Genomic DNA, 15,788 nt, shown 5'->3' on the forward strand with positions numbered 1-15,788 from the left:
TAGATTTTTTTAGATATATATATCTCAATTTATATGATTATTAATTTATGATATTGATGAGACTATATTTTTACATAGGATTTCCCAAAAAATTATTATCTTATTATTTTATCGAAATGTGTTATTTTCTACACAAACCAACTTGAAAGAATTTATTAATTTATAGTGAATATTAATTTAAAAAGTATTAATTTATAGAGGTTCTACTGTATACAAATTCTTTCAACCTTATCTTATCATATGCGCTTAAAAATGTAATTCGTTAAGGACATTTCTCATAAAGATAATGTACGTATTAGTCTATTAGATCATTTACTAGGAAAATAAGATAAATTGTTCAATTATTTTAAATCTAAAAAAAATCAATCTGATACAATATTGTAACTTGTTTTTATAGAAATCTTATACTATTTGAGTTCATGTAAGGAATTATTTCTTAAATTACACTTACAGTTCACCCACGAATAACACTGTTACTCTGTAACTGTAAGAAATAGCTTCGCAACAATAGAATGATAAGAAGTGTTGTTTTAGTTCGTGATCTCGGGTTATATATATTAAAAGAAATAAAAGAATTGATACAAGCTATAGTATAGAGATATAAGAGCTGTTTATGTTATATATTTGTTCAGTAGATATATATAGATAAGAGCTGTTTATAACCCCCAAAAATAAGAGATGTTCTTTCCCTTTCCCTGTATTTATTTGCTTTTGAAATGCTCAGACAATTCAGTTTCGGTTTCTGCCTAAAAAACAACATAAATCACTGACCACTGATGTCATAGTGCATGTGACCGAATCAGTTGTGATCTTTTTCTATCTGCGTCTCATAAATAAGTCACGAGCGAATACTACTTAAAACCTCATAATCTGAATCTCATACTTTTTCCTTAAAACTATTTTTCATATTTAATTAACAGATTCGCAATCGTAACGATCAATTATTAGATCAACTAGTGATGCCATGCGACACTACTTCGTACGATATATATATGCTGTATGCAAGTACACAATCATGTTTTTTTTTGGAATGAAAAATCATGTTTTGACTCCCCCATAATCTTAATTATCCTCAAACTTAGGAATAACGTTTAATGAAACCTATCAACGTTAAAATTGATATGCATATCAAAAGTGTGTTGATGCTATTAATGTGCATTAATCATTTGAATGTGTGACTGTAATGTCGTTTACGTAACTAATATAGCCACCATTCAAAACCAACTCGGGGTCCAATATCTAATATAGCTTGAACCCCGAATTAAGCCTCTATTTCTCCATGTCGTCATATTTGTTATATTTTCCACGCGACAAAATCCAACTGGACCGGTCCAGAATCGCTATAGAACTGAAGATCAGGCCGATTGACACCCGTACTTGCATGCAAAATTATTATTATCTGCTTTCATGTAGGAAGTAGTATTTCAAATCAGACGACAGACAATCAAAAATTAGTCGCAAGATCGATCGTAGAGAGTATATAAACATTACTGGTTCGAATATTTGATCGTAATGATGTAAAAGAAGAAATTGCGACAACAATAACACCAAACTTGAGATTTCATCATTACATATTTAAAAACACCATTACATATAATATCCATTAGATATTCAACTTGGACCGACTTAAGAAGACACTCGAAGCCAAAAGAAAAAGTACATCAAGTTTGGATCAAGAGAGTTCTACTGAACTTCTAAAGGATCAATGTCGGTTTACACGACATAGATATATACTAACCGTGCCAAGAACCACCGACTAAAATTATTTTTCTTAATTACAACGCTAATTCATTTACTTTAATTATCAAGATAGGGATATTAAATAAAAATATTAATAATTAATTTAATGATACAAAACGAGACGACGATCGCAAGAAGAACACAAGTACTTTCTCTTGATCTTGAAACAAAGAGGAACGAAACAGAACATCCATTTTCTTTCGACATCAAGCATTTGCACCTTACCTCCACAATACGGACACGATCCAGGTGCTTGTTGCCGCCCTAACTCTATCTCTTCCTCGTCACATAAACACACCAGACACATTGTTTTTGATTATCCCTCTCAGATCTGATTCTTCTCTCTCTCTTTTTATTTTCTGGAGAAAGTTTTAGTTTTTGTAAAAATTTGCTTTGTTTTCGGTAATGGGTTTACTTTGTTCGGGAGAACTCTTTTTTTGCTCACTGTTTCTGAGAAACTTCTTAGGAGACTTATATTGAAGAGAAGATTTGAAGATTTTTTTTTTTGTTTTTTTGTTTTCTGAAGTCGCAAAGATGGGATTATAGTTGGGGGGTGCATGAACGAGACTTTTATAGAGGAAAAGAGGAAAAAAACGGCTTTGCTTTTTGCCCGTTTTATTATTTTACTAACTTTTTTGGTTAGCCTTGTATTGTATATTTTACTATATAAAATATGATGTATTTGCTGACTTAATTATTTGTCAGATTTGGTCAATTACTTTCAAAGCAAAACATTAAATAATTCGAGTATACTTAGCTGGAATATGCGTTTATTCTTGTTACCCAAATCATCTTTTTTCTTTTGAGTGATTTGTGATTTAATTGAATGTATACTTTAGGGATATAATATAACAGTTACGGAAAAATTCTGTTCGTTTTATATAAATTGAGTCTTGAAATGTAATGAGTTTCAGGACTTGTTTATATGGGTGTCAAAATTAATACACTATCGTTGCATTTGATCATAAATCACACGTGCGTGTTGATGCAAATTAAGATGCTTCAAGGTTTTAAGCCTTTAATACTGAGTACAAATCAAAAGGGAAATTATCGACCGTAAGCTAAAATTGTACATTTAAGAGCAAACAAAAAAGTCAATAACTAAGGATGGGTCTCGTGACCCTCTTGTTCGTAAATGTAATAACACGATTACGTACGTTAAAGACTCTAGTGTGATACTACAACTCAACAAGTCTAGAAGACGACAATGTTCTGTGTTACCTTTTACTTTGGTTTCATCGCCCCAATCGTTGGTTCTTTTTTTCTTTCTTGTAACGTTCAAATGAAACATTTGATATCTCTAGAGTCTTTAATATAAAAAAAAAACAAAAAAAAAAACATATGATATCTCGAGAGATAGAAAATTAAAAAGCTGAAGATGGTAACCTGAGTTTGAAGCGAATGAACCATGACCATTAGATCAGCATCTATGCACGTAAATCTCGGGGATACAAACATGAAGATCGATGGCTCAAAATACTATGGACGCATTCGTCATAAAAAGTCTGTAAGTATTAACAAGCCAACATAATCTGTGGCCCAAGGTTTTACAACCAACCAGAAGTTTAATTTCTTTGTTAGATATATATATAGTTTTTTTTTTTTTTGGTTTACGAAAACGTAAATCATTCTTTTCATTCAGAGTATAGTACTAAGATACATTTCAAATGATGTTGTCAAAATTTCGATTGTATTATATTACATGATAATCTTTGTGGAATCTTTCCCAAAAGAGTGATATCATATGACATTTTTAGCTTAAAAGGCAAGGTATATATTGCTTTCAACCTTCGCGTCGTATTATTTTATAACTACACCCAACTTTCAGAAAACCTCATATGGTAGAAAATTTAGTTCGCCATTTTGTATGATGGACTGTATTTTTTTTCTTTGTGAAACCTTAGATGGCGAAAAGCTGAACCTTTTGTCAATTTTGTGATGGAAAGATACTATTAATTACTGTTGTTGGACATGAAAATCTGGAACTGCAATATCTCCATACTCTAGGAAAACGCTTGAAGCATGAGAGTAAAGAGGGAGGGTCGAATTATGTGAATGGCAGCAAGGTCTATCTGAAAACAAAATACATTATTTTGTTGAAGTTCTTATTTACATTATGTTTTGCTTTTTATATCTCATCAGAAACTCATAAGATATAAAATTTACTCTCTCATTGAGTTGTTGGTGTCCGTATATTTTGTTTGCGATTTGGACTGATTGACAAAGTACGAACTCATAATGTCGACAAGTAGAAATCAAAATAATGGACACTGTTCGAGGACATAATAAATGAACACATGGCTAGTAAGCCTAGATAGTGTATACATTCTCGTCTTTTTCAAGGGTTTGTAAATTTAAAGTCTCTCCTAGACGACAAATTCTATAAAATTATTGCTTCAGGATTGAATTTTGTGACCAATAACAAAACATACTATACGGTCATACGGACGATGTATGAGTATGACTGCTTTGGACTCCACTCGAGTTTTGATTATGTGACACCATATGGGCTTGATGATTACTGTTTTTGAGTCATGTCCAATCCACTATCGAATGTTTTAGGAACGTCATACCAGGCCTTAACCACATTACTCATCTCCCTAATGTGCTCTTTTTCTTATCTATCATACGATGTTCCGTTTTTGGATGTCAACATAGCTTGTGTTATTAGACGGGCCATCAAAATAACCCATGAAAATGGGCCTAAACCCTGCCGAACTTCTAACATTGATTTGTGTGGATAGGGATAGTCAAACTTCGATTCGATCGTATTTAACATGCATATATCAACAATCTGACGTCTGATCGTGATTTTCATTTGAAATTTTTCTTTACGAATTTGCATTATAGATAAAATACATTTGGTCCACTTAGAGCAAACATAGATACAATGAGAATATATACAAAGTATATGATATTTAAAAAAATCCATTGGAACACAAAAGCAAAGAGATATTCCTACTACAAAACCCTACATAAAAAAGGGAATGAAACAAAAGTTGAAAGCAAAGACTGTGTGGCCCATTCACACCTCATCTGCAATGATGACGAAACAGAGTGGGAAACCCAAAAAGTTGGCTTTTATAAGTTATTTTATATATTTTCGGCTAATTAATTAAGTGATTATTCACTCTTCCCCCATGCAATACACTCCAAAAGACTCGATAGATAGATAGATGGATCGTTCGTACCCCAAACCAATAATATAAGCAATAACAAAAGACACATCGATCTACATTAAAGTTTTTATTCTATGGTCTTGTATATCATGTCATATTGTCATTATCTTATTTCCGTATATTTTCCACCGAATGATACATATTTACTTTAAAAAAATGAAAAATCTAACGGCATAGATATATAAAATATACTCTTAGCTCATGATTAGCCTAGTCATGACCAACCGAATTAGTAAAATGATTTTTTTTTTGTTGTTATAAGCGTACGTAGATAACATGTCCATAATTTATTTTGTTAACAACTCGGACTAGTTGGAGAAACAGAGAAAGATGAAAAAATAAAGACCTTTGGTGAAGATAATGTGAAAACAGAATCTACTATCTTTATTTCTGTTGAATATTTTTTAGGTGTGATACAAAGTGATGGGTTTTAGACTAGCAAAGAGAATCCATGTTGGGTGCTTCAAAAGGCGAGCCATCAAAAAGAGAGAAGAGAAAGAATATAAAGATGTGTGTGTGTGTGTGTGTGTGTGTGAGAGAGAGAGAGAGAGAGAGAGAGAGAGAGAATATTTTCACTAAGTGTTGTAGTAGGCTTTGGTGTATGCGAAGTGTCTTTGTGTTTTTTGGTAAATTGTTTGTGTCAGCTTGATAGGGCACGCGTTTGTTCAAACTCCCAAGAAATAAAAAGGAAAAAAAGAAGAAGAGGACATTTGTCACATTGCTCTTTCTTTCTCTCCTCTCCGATCACGAGAGCTGAAACCCTCTGTCCGAAACAGAAGGTCTGGTTCCCCATGTGATTGGATCCTTCTACCTGACGCAGAGTGTTTGATTCTCCATTCATTCGTCCACGTTTCCCTCTCTTGGCTTCTTCTTACTTAGCTCAATCCGATGTAAAAGTTTATCATTTTCCAGTTCTCTGCGATCTACTGTCGATTCTAAAGAGATTCAGTCTCTTTCGTATGTGTCGAATTATATTCATTTGATATGAGAAGGTTTATCTTTTAGACCTATAAGTTTTTAACAAGAGCATATAACCATTGAACTTTTAATTATGTTAAGTTTTTTAAATTATTATACATGTGAAAACTTAAGGCCGTTGAAAAATTAAAGAAACTACAATTAATCTCGTTTTTTTTTTACAAGTATAAGTTTGCTTTAGAGAAAGGGGGGGAAAAAGTTACATAACACAGTGAACTCATAAAATCTTTTATTTCATGAGAGCTCAGACAATCAGACTTATATCAAAAACCCAAATAATAAGATTATGTAATTAATTATAGTGTTAGTGCCTATAAGTCTAGGTTTGTGCTGGTTGGCTTATACATCTCTCAAAAGAAACCAAAAGCCAAGATACGTATTTTTAACTTTTCTTGATACGATGCAAAATCCAACATAAATAAATAAGATAATTTTTTTTATTTCCTTTATATAACCAATGAAACAAAAGATGAAGAGTAGGAAAAAACTCTTTTTGACTGCAATAGTGGACTTTTGACTGCAATAGTACACAAAACAATAGTCACTTTTTACACTTAATAAAATGGCACGTAAAAGCCTCTTTTTTTTTTCTTGCCTCAAAGTTACAGCCAGATGTTTTTTTACCAGAATCTGGTAACCAAATTAGATTCATGTCTATTTATATTAGCCGTTGTCTTGTCTTTGCTCTCCAATTTTCTTACCTCAATTGTCTTTCTTTAATTTATTGTTTTCTTAGTTTTTTGTTTTGTTTTTTTACTCAAAATTAATGATACCTCGAAAGTATGTTGAAATCCTACGTTTGATTTTATGTATTCAGGATAAGCAACAAATATTAGGTTCCGAGAAATTAAATTGTTTGAGCTACGGTCGAAATAGTTTAGATCAAGACAAGATTAAAATTGAAGATATTTCTTCCTTTAAAATGAAAATTTTAGTCTTTACAAAATACAAGCCTTGTTTCGTACAAAAAACTTGACTAAACCAAAAAAGCAAAAAAATTGAAAGCATACGAGAAATACAAGAAATACATAAACTCTATTATAAATCAAACTTTGAATTGCTTTTGTTTTGTGTACGCTGTCATTTATTTTATTATGTCGGGGTACTTCTTGTGTATTCCACCAACAAACATATAAATACAACTTTTAGATAAATATATATATATATATATATGAGTATGTATAAATATGCGTGGTCTTTGGAAAGTTTTTTACCTACGCACTCACTATTTACGTAGGGCATGCTTTTTTGAGTCACGTCAATCATTTACAAACTTTAGCATCTGAATACGATTAATGTTTGGGTAAATAAAGTTACCTGAACATATGAATCAGAGCTTCTGCAATATGTGAATAATATGTAGGCATCACGAATATTAATGAAAACAATCTCAATCAAACAAAATTACACCTTGAAATTTTAATTTAAAAGAAAGAATCCATCAATGTGTTGCAAAAAAAAAAAATAATAATCCATTAACTAACAGTAAAACCAGTAAGAAAACGCAAAATTTCGCAATTTGGTCCGAATCACAAGAAAGTTAGTATAGATGGTTTTTTTACATTGATATATACATTATGTTCAGAAAAATTTACGTATGTACTTAAAACTATAATAGTCATCCAATTTAGTTTGTAATTTTTTCTCTATACAGCTCACTCACTTATGATAATATTCTCCGATCCTTAGACAAATAAGAATGCGAATACAAATTATTGGCGTTTATATGAAGTTTTGTAAAATAAATTAAAGAGCAGAGAGACAAACAAATGGGTGATATCTCCATAGATCTATCTATACACGAGAATGTTTAATTCGACTGTCCCTATGTAAGCTTTCTTCGATCAAATCAATTATAAAAGCTTACATGGAATCTGACAATACTCCTGACAATATATTCTTTTATATTCTTGTTGCACAGATTTGTTGGTGTGTTTAGTTACATTGATTGATATTTAAAAATATAACGATGCCTTGATCCATCAATCGTAAGTATATATAGAGAGTGTTAGACCTACACTGCTCTGCGTTGAACGTATATGACCATCAGACCATGCATGGTCGAAGATAAAGTAATGATAGAAACACTCCTGACCAAGTGGAAGGTTCAAAGTAAAGAAATAAAAAATAAAAAATAAAAAACTCTTGTCAACGAGAGGGTATCAGAAATGAAGTATCAGCAGTTAGTCTGGGCTTCACACAAGAGTGCATTGCAAAATCATCATCATCAACACCATCCGTACATATATATACGTGGGATAAAGATCAATCTAAAAACAAAACGACCAAAGACAACTGCGGGATCATGAAGACCTGATGCACACATAAAATTGTCGTTAAGAGAATTCATTGCCAAGGAATAGCTTAGACACATGTAATGCTTAGAGATGTTCAATTGTTATATAAGGAATAGCTTAGTCATATGTAATGCTCAAAGGAGAGTATGGTTCTTCTTCTTCTGTTTTCTCTTACCCATTTCCATAAAATGTAGATGTCTAGCTCTAATGATGTCATTTTGAAATTCACACAACAAAACTACCTTACAAGTAAGTTACAGTTTGAAGCTCTTCTAGCTAGTCAACGTTTCTCATTGGTTGAAATTTTAGACCCATATTTAGACAACTAAAGTCAAGTATCTCAGATCAGATGAAGCAAACACAAATACGGAATATAACCATATCAAATGATCTGTATAAAATTGAAAAATATGAGATAGATGAAGAAATATCATTTTATTGTTGAAATTTGCTAAATGGTGTTCATTCTATATCTAGTTCAGTTTAGGTTCGAATTTTTTTAAAATAGATTCTTTATATAAGAAGAATAATACACATTTTCTAAAAATACACAAATAAGATTAATTGTGCTAATGCTCACACATTTTAAAAAATTTATATGAAATATGTGAAAATGATACTATTTATAAAAGAGATGGAACATATAATTAAATTAAAGTAATAAAATTCATAGATATGCAAATACCAAACTCAAAGACGATAAAGCTCCAAATAGTTGTTGTAGTAATAAATTTTTGAAGTACAAACATTTCTATCATGATATTTCTTTGTGCTTGTGTTTTTTTACTACTAGTAGTAGTATTGATTAGGACATCACGACATGAAAACGCAATCACAAACATAAATGTTAAGAAACGTCGTAGTCTTAATCAACGCATAATTCATTTTCATTACAACTGCCTACTTTTAAGTTTTAACTTTGACAGAAAATTGCCTACTTTAAAATTAATTTTCATTTCATCTTAAAAAACAACGATTTTTATACTTCATCATTGATATATATGTATATATATACATTATAATGTTAACTAATCTATGTAAAAAATAAAATTAAACAATCGTTGATTATCAAACTAAAAGGTCATCAAGAACATGTTCTTTCTCGCGCGTATAGTTTCACTTTTAATTAATTCTTTTTGTGTCTTTTAGTCCTTTTAAGTTCTGTTTTGGAGTATTTCAGCTATTCACAAAAGATCAAACCTTCTTTTTGATCCGGTGGGTTCCTTTGTAGACTAATTTTTTTTTATAAAAGCTTGATCGATCAAGATTCATGCTTCATTGGGATTAGAGAAGAAAAAGAGAGAGAGTAATGATGATTAATTTCTTTATCTTTTCCATGCAAAAGAAGAAAAGCATCAACATTTGAAAAAAAAAGGCAAAAAAAATAATTAACACACTTTTTTTTTTGCCTTTTATTATCCCTTCGATTTAACCTTCTCTGACCTCTTTACCTTTTTTTTCCCCTTCTTCTTTAATACTTTAATGATCACTACTCTCCCCTTTAGATCCGATGAACACCAAAAAGCCCTTTTCCATATTAAAATTAACATGCGTTTTTTCTTATTTTTCTAATTTCATCTTTATACAGTCTCATATCTAATCTATTTCTGTATAAAATCATTATTATGAACACATACTAAGCTCTAATTTTATGAGTAGATAATTTGTTCGCAGCCGATACTTGTAAATTTCCCACATAAATGAGTAATGTTAAAAGTACGCAGATGAATCGGCTTTAGTCTACTAGCTTGCGAGAGCGAGACAGTTTTTCATATATTCATGTCCTTAGAATATCGTACCACCGTAATTATATCCTTTGCGTTGATATATATATATATACGCGGCAACCTTTAACAAAAGTGATGTGCTACATCCATATATAGTTAAAGTTAATATAGGCACTGATGTGTCAACACCGTAACTAAAGTTGAATTTTTATTACTGCACCAGATAATTTAAATCAATGTAAGTAAAATTAATTATAAGATTATACAACTTGAAGTGATTTTATTCAACTATCATTATCCGAGTTCTCATTTTGTAATTTCATTATAAAATTATACAATGTTACCTGTCGGAAACAAAACTATTAGCAACAATATATTTATTATTATAAAAAAAACTATATATTTATTATTCGAAACAGAGAAACTTATAAAAATGGGTACCTAGCACACCAAGAAATCACGACAATTTACATTTGATTTCCTAGTTCAAACTGTCTGATAAGAAGTAAGTATATAATACTCCTTTATTAGAGTACTATTGTAGAAAATTAAAGTTGCGCCTTTTATTAGTGGAAACTGTATAAAATGGAACGTAAAAGCTATGTGCTTTCATTTTCACTCCCATGCATTTTCACCCTTTTCAATTTTTATGTCATTTTTCTCGCCAATCCAACCAAAAACAATCAATAACCCATATTTTTATTTGGCATTATTGGTTTGATCATTACGCTACTAAACGTAAACGTGTTTTTAGTGTCCAAATTTATTTATTTTACTAATAAATAACTTAAATCCTTTTTCAAATATACATATACTTTCAAACTGGATAACCTATATCTACATCGTTCCTATAAGCGTGTTCGCTGTAGTTTCAAATTTAATCTCAAAGTTGGGTTTTCCTTAAAACACATGTTAGAAAGAAATAGTAATTTTTCCTAATGAAATGTTGGTTTCTTATATATTTTTTCCCAAAACTGCCAAGTTTAATATTTATAACTTAACTTGTCAAAATATCAAATAGTACAGTATAAACAATAATGGTCAAAACTAACAAAAAAAAAACACAAGGCAATAATAATGGTCAAAAGCACTATAATAATAAATACACCGAATCGATTATGACAACTCATGGGGTTTTTAGTCTAACGATTGTATCGTATACAGTGATTGATCTCAAACTTTGTATAGATTTCCGTTTTCGATGAAGCTGTTGATCATATATCTTAAATTATAAACTGAAGATGCATTTGCAATGATGGGATCATCTTTATATTCCAACTATTGTTGGAAATATGTAAGGCAAAATGCAAACCAAATCATTAGAACTCCAAAACTTTGCCACTTTATTAGCTCCTTATCAGTATTAAAGAAAACTTCATTTGTATTCTTCTTCATCGATCTTTCTCTAAAAGTATATACTTTCCTTGCAAATAGAGTAGTCTCAATTAAATTATGTTTACATTTGGTCCTTTTCTCATTTCATGGGTCCTATGGGAATATTATTCCCCAATGATTTGGACTCTCGCCACCACTATAAGACCCTTCTTGGCTTCTTTGATTACACAAAAGTTAGAAGTTATGATCATTACACCAAACTAAGAGCAAAGTAGTGCTCCAATATTGATTAGCCATATCATGTAAAACCAAAATCTTTAGCTTTCTTTTTGCCTTTTGTTCTTTCTTAATGTAAACCATTTTTTGTGTGTTGCTATTAATCATCATGATCGGGTATATATATATATATATATAATCTATAAATTAAACAAATTAGCAGAAAGCAACCCATTATAGCGTATTAGTTTTTGCATGAATTAATTTCAACTTTAGACGACATTTTTGACTTCGAACGTTAGAAAACGAGAGCGAGTATGATATCAGAAAGATGCCTTCATTATCTGCATTTGTAATGAATTATGATAGATTAACTTTCTTCTGCAGTGGTACGCATATATTTTTGTTTGCTACATATGTTTTTGATGATCATGAAATCCCAAAATAAAACCACACTTATCCACAAACCTTTTAAAAGTGCACTATAGTTATATAAAACGTTATTTTATGTCCTAGTGATCGAAATCTCGACAATTTTCTTTCATAGCACCTCTGTTTAAAACAAATTCCAATCTTAAGTACAATATTCTTGACTGATGCCTCGACCTCGACTACAAAAAGTTTCACGAACGCTCAGCCACAAACGAACAATGCCGACACTACATTGATCATGAGTATTATAGTATCACACTATTTTATGGTCGTATAGATTCTTTTTTTTTTTTTAGCATTAGACACTGATGACTAAACGGGCACGGAATTTTATGGCCAACGGTGGCTACATAGCTAAATATTACTATAAGTAAGCAATTATGGCCTATGTGACCACGATTTAATGTTGTAAGCTCGTGATAATAGTAGCCTTGGAAAATTTGTGGCTAAATCCGTCGCAAGTAGTCACTAATGGAACTTATGGCCAAAGATAACACTATGTCACTGAATGTCGCAAATCCTATGTGATGGCAGTGGATTTGTGTATGTGCCATGTGGCCATCCGTGGCTATATACAAAATAGCTACAAATTTTAGCCTAAAACAACTTAAAATCTAGAATGTGTATTTTTTTAAAAAAAAAATTTGTATTGTTGTAATTAATTAGAAATATCTAATGTAAAACTAGCTCTTGTATATATTTTACACCGTTTAAGTTATTTAATGAATAAATGTCGTAACATAGAATCCTAAGAGTAATTAAAGCCCAAGCATAACAAAATAGATCCATTTGAGCAGTTTTAAACTACTTGGTGATTCGAAGACCCATCGAAGATGGAAAATGCAGCAAACCGAGTATGTATGAAGAACTGCGTCTTTGAGACGCAATCGAAACCAAACCGTTTCATTCTTTTTTGGGGTGTGTTCTGTTATCGGTCAAACAACATATGCATGGTGGTGGGGTTAACCACAAAGTCCTTTTACCACGTGGTTTTAAACTAAACTATACTTAATCATACACATGGATATAAAAGACATATATGTTGAGCTAGAGAGAATATAATAAAGCCCTTTTACCATGAAGTTTCTTTTTCAAATTTTGACCGAAAAGAGATTCAATAAGATCCGTTATGTAGATGAGTATTATTATCGTGAAATAAAGCAAGAGTGGGTAGTGGACGATAGTGTGCTTGCACAATAGTCGAGAGAAAAACACATTCTTTTTGGTTTTAAGGAGTCTATTAACATTATAATCACACCAATTACTGTTCATTTATATATATAATCATTTAAATTCAAGATTGATAACCAATTGGCTAGCTTGTGTAGTAGTTACATTTGTATTTGATGTTCTTCAATTAAATCAAGTTCTTTTTTAGGGATAAAATAATCTTTCAAATTAAAGTTTAGACTACTAACACAGAATTAGTATCTAAACAATGTAGTAGTAGAATGATTACTTGGAAAACAATTATTACCATGCACCGGACTATAACTATTTATCTATTAATAGTAAAACTTCATTAATGGAGTTCTCTTGTAATGAGAACAAGAGTTTTTTGTCCATTATATCTTGTAATACGGTTCGTTTAAGAATGTTTGGAGGGCGAATTTCACATGCAAACATATCTAATGTGGGCAAGCAAGAGATTGCTTGAAATAGACCAATCCTCGAGGGATATGCGGGCAACCATTCTAATCTTGGTCCCCTTAGCCACTTTTTCAATCGAAATCTTTTAAAGTTTCTTCATATTAAAAAATCAATCAAATTAAATATGAAGAATTTTTTGGAAACATACAAAATATTATTAGTCACAGATCACAGTAGTTAGTTCGTCATTACCAATATGCAGAGTTCGAAACATCTATAGTTAACCAAAATATTATTCTAAAGCTATTTTTGGGCGGCATTCTTAATTTTGCTTCTTTTTATAGTTCTTTTAGTTAGTGGGGATAAAGAAGAGTTAAAGTGGGTTGTTGGGATTTTTAAGGTAATAACTTGTTGGCAATTTTTGTATCAGACAACTCAAAAATATGCATTCCCCTGGTTTGTTTGTTTTGTTTAGTTAGAAAAAAAAAGTTGTATGTTTTATGGATTTTGCAGTAATAAGTAACTTAAAGAAAGAATTAACTGATAATTTTAATCAAGATTTTCACTCTGCTGAATTTAATTGGTATGGGTAAATAAATTTGAATTCACAAAAAAAAGTAAGGCATCTAAAGTTAAAGAAACGTATGAAGTATCTAAAACTGAATCTTAAGGTTGATTTATTGGCCTGAAGATATAGGATTGGAGAGCTCATTTTTTAATGTAAGTTTCACATTACCCAACTAACTTGAAGTATAGTGCACATATATAATATAATTAAAAAAGGTTGAACCAAATGACCCCAAAGTGAGCATATACTAAAGTAATTAAACAAAATATGGCAGTTGAAGTTCAAGGTGCAATATATTTTCCGGTCGATGCATTTAGTCTGATTCAAGTGTAATTGCTAAAATGATGAGCGTTTTAGTAATCTAGAAAAAGTGATAAAAATCATAATCATTTCAACTAATTTTTACTATAGTCAGAGAAATCATATTTGAAATCAAATTAGTTGACCTAATCATATTTCAATAGTATGTTCAAAAAAAAATTATGAATACTTGTATAGGGAAAAACTTTGATCGTTCTTTGTTTTTTTTTGGTCAACTGAAATTTTTTGATCGTGTAACAACTAAACTATTGATTCCAATAGGGCCTAATGTATAACAATCTCTGTTTCTTTTTTTATTTGGGTAAAACAATCTCTATTTCATGCTTTGATTTGATAAACATTTACCAAACTTTTTTTTTTTTTCGATCCTTTTGGAACACTTAAGTCATCCAAACGTCTCTTTCTGCTATAAATAGTAATAAACCCTTTTACGTTTCAGAACTAACATTGAGAGTCAGCATATACACAAATTCATCTGTACTAAACAAAACCTTCATTTACCAATGCGGTTAATGTATCCAAAACACATTTAAAAATTATCAAACACCTTTAGCAAACTTGATTGAAGTTCATACAAAGAAATAATTTTCTTTATTTTATGGTACCCGGCCCATAAACCAAAAGGGAGAGAGATGAGACAGAAGGTTGCTTTTGCAGTGTTCCGGGAATGAAATGCTGTCTCTCTCCTAGGATTTGCGTGAGTGAGTGAGTGAGAGAAAGAGAGAGAGAGATACTCCATTCCTCTCTTTTGTCCTTCTTGTAATTAATTGATTTTCACTATTTAACATAAAAATGAAATATATATTTTGAATAAATTATTTATCATTATAAAATGCCTTTATTTGAGAAGATTAAACAAAGATGAGAGACTCTAAATAACCTTTTTAGGACCAACCTAAAATATACATAAAAAGATCAAGAAGATCTTTGTTTGGTCACTCCTGCGCACATCAATGCAAAAAGAGACTTACACCTGTTAACCAAATAAATAAAAATCACTACTTTACACAATTTTAAATTCAAACCCATATATCTAGTATTAATTTGATAGTTGCCGACTTAATTATTAGCAAGTTTAAGATAAAACAAGTGTTTCAAGTTTTCTCATAGCCTTCTTAAGTTTTTCTCCACAAGTTGCTAATGTGTAAAATGGTAAGTATTTTTTTATAAAGAAGGCAGCTTTTGTTGCTCTTATTCCCTAATAATTACCAAAATTAAAAGAGGTATGATGAGTACGCTGAAGCTGCACTGTTACTGTAAACCAAATGAGAGGAGAGGAAAAAAGAAAAAGAGAGAAGACAAAAAAGTTGAGTGAAATGCAAAAAATCAAAAGCATACAAAAGCTGCTCATTTGTCCAAAAAGAAACCCATCATAAAGTAAAAGCATTATGAGATCAAAACCCCT

The 15,788-nt window shown here is 30.8% G+C and overlaps 1 protein-coding gene across 1 annotated transcript; it reads right to left on the reverse strand.

Moving 5' to 3' along the window:
* LOC104726263 lies at nucleotides 1,543-2,334 on the reverse strand. The gene has a single exon (XM_010445084.2). It carries the CDS (start codon nucleotides 2,045-2,047, stop codon nucleotides 1,844-1,846), a length of 204 nt encoding a protein of 67 aa, XP_010443386.1. The 5' UTR covers nucleotides 2,048-2,334; the 3' UTR covers nucleotides 1,543-1,843.

This window comes from Camelina sativa, chromosome 11 (genome assembly GCF_000633955.1).
Source record: "Camelina sativa cultivar DH55 chromosome 11, Cs, whole genome shotgun sequence".
Classification (NCBI taxonomy): Eukaryota; Viridiplantae; Streptophyta; class Magnoliopsida; order Brassicales; family Brassicaceae; genus Camelina; species Camelina sativa.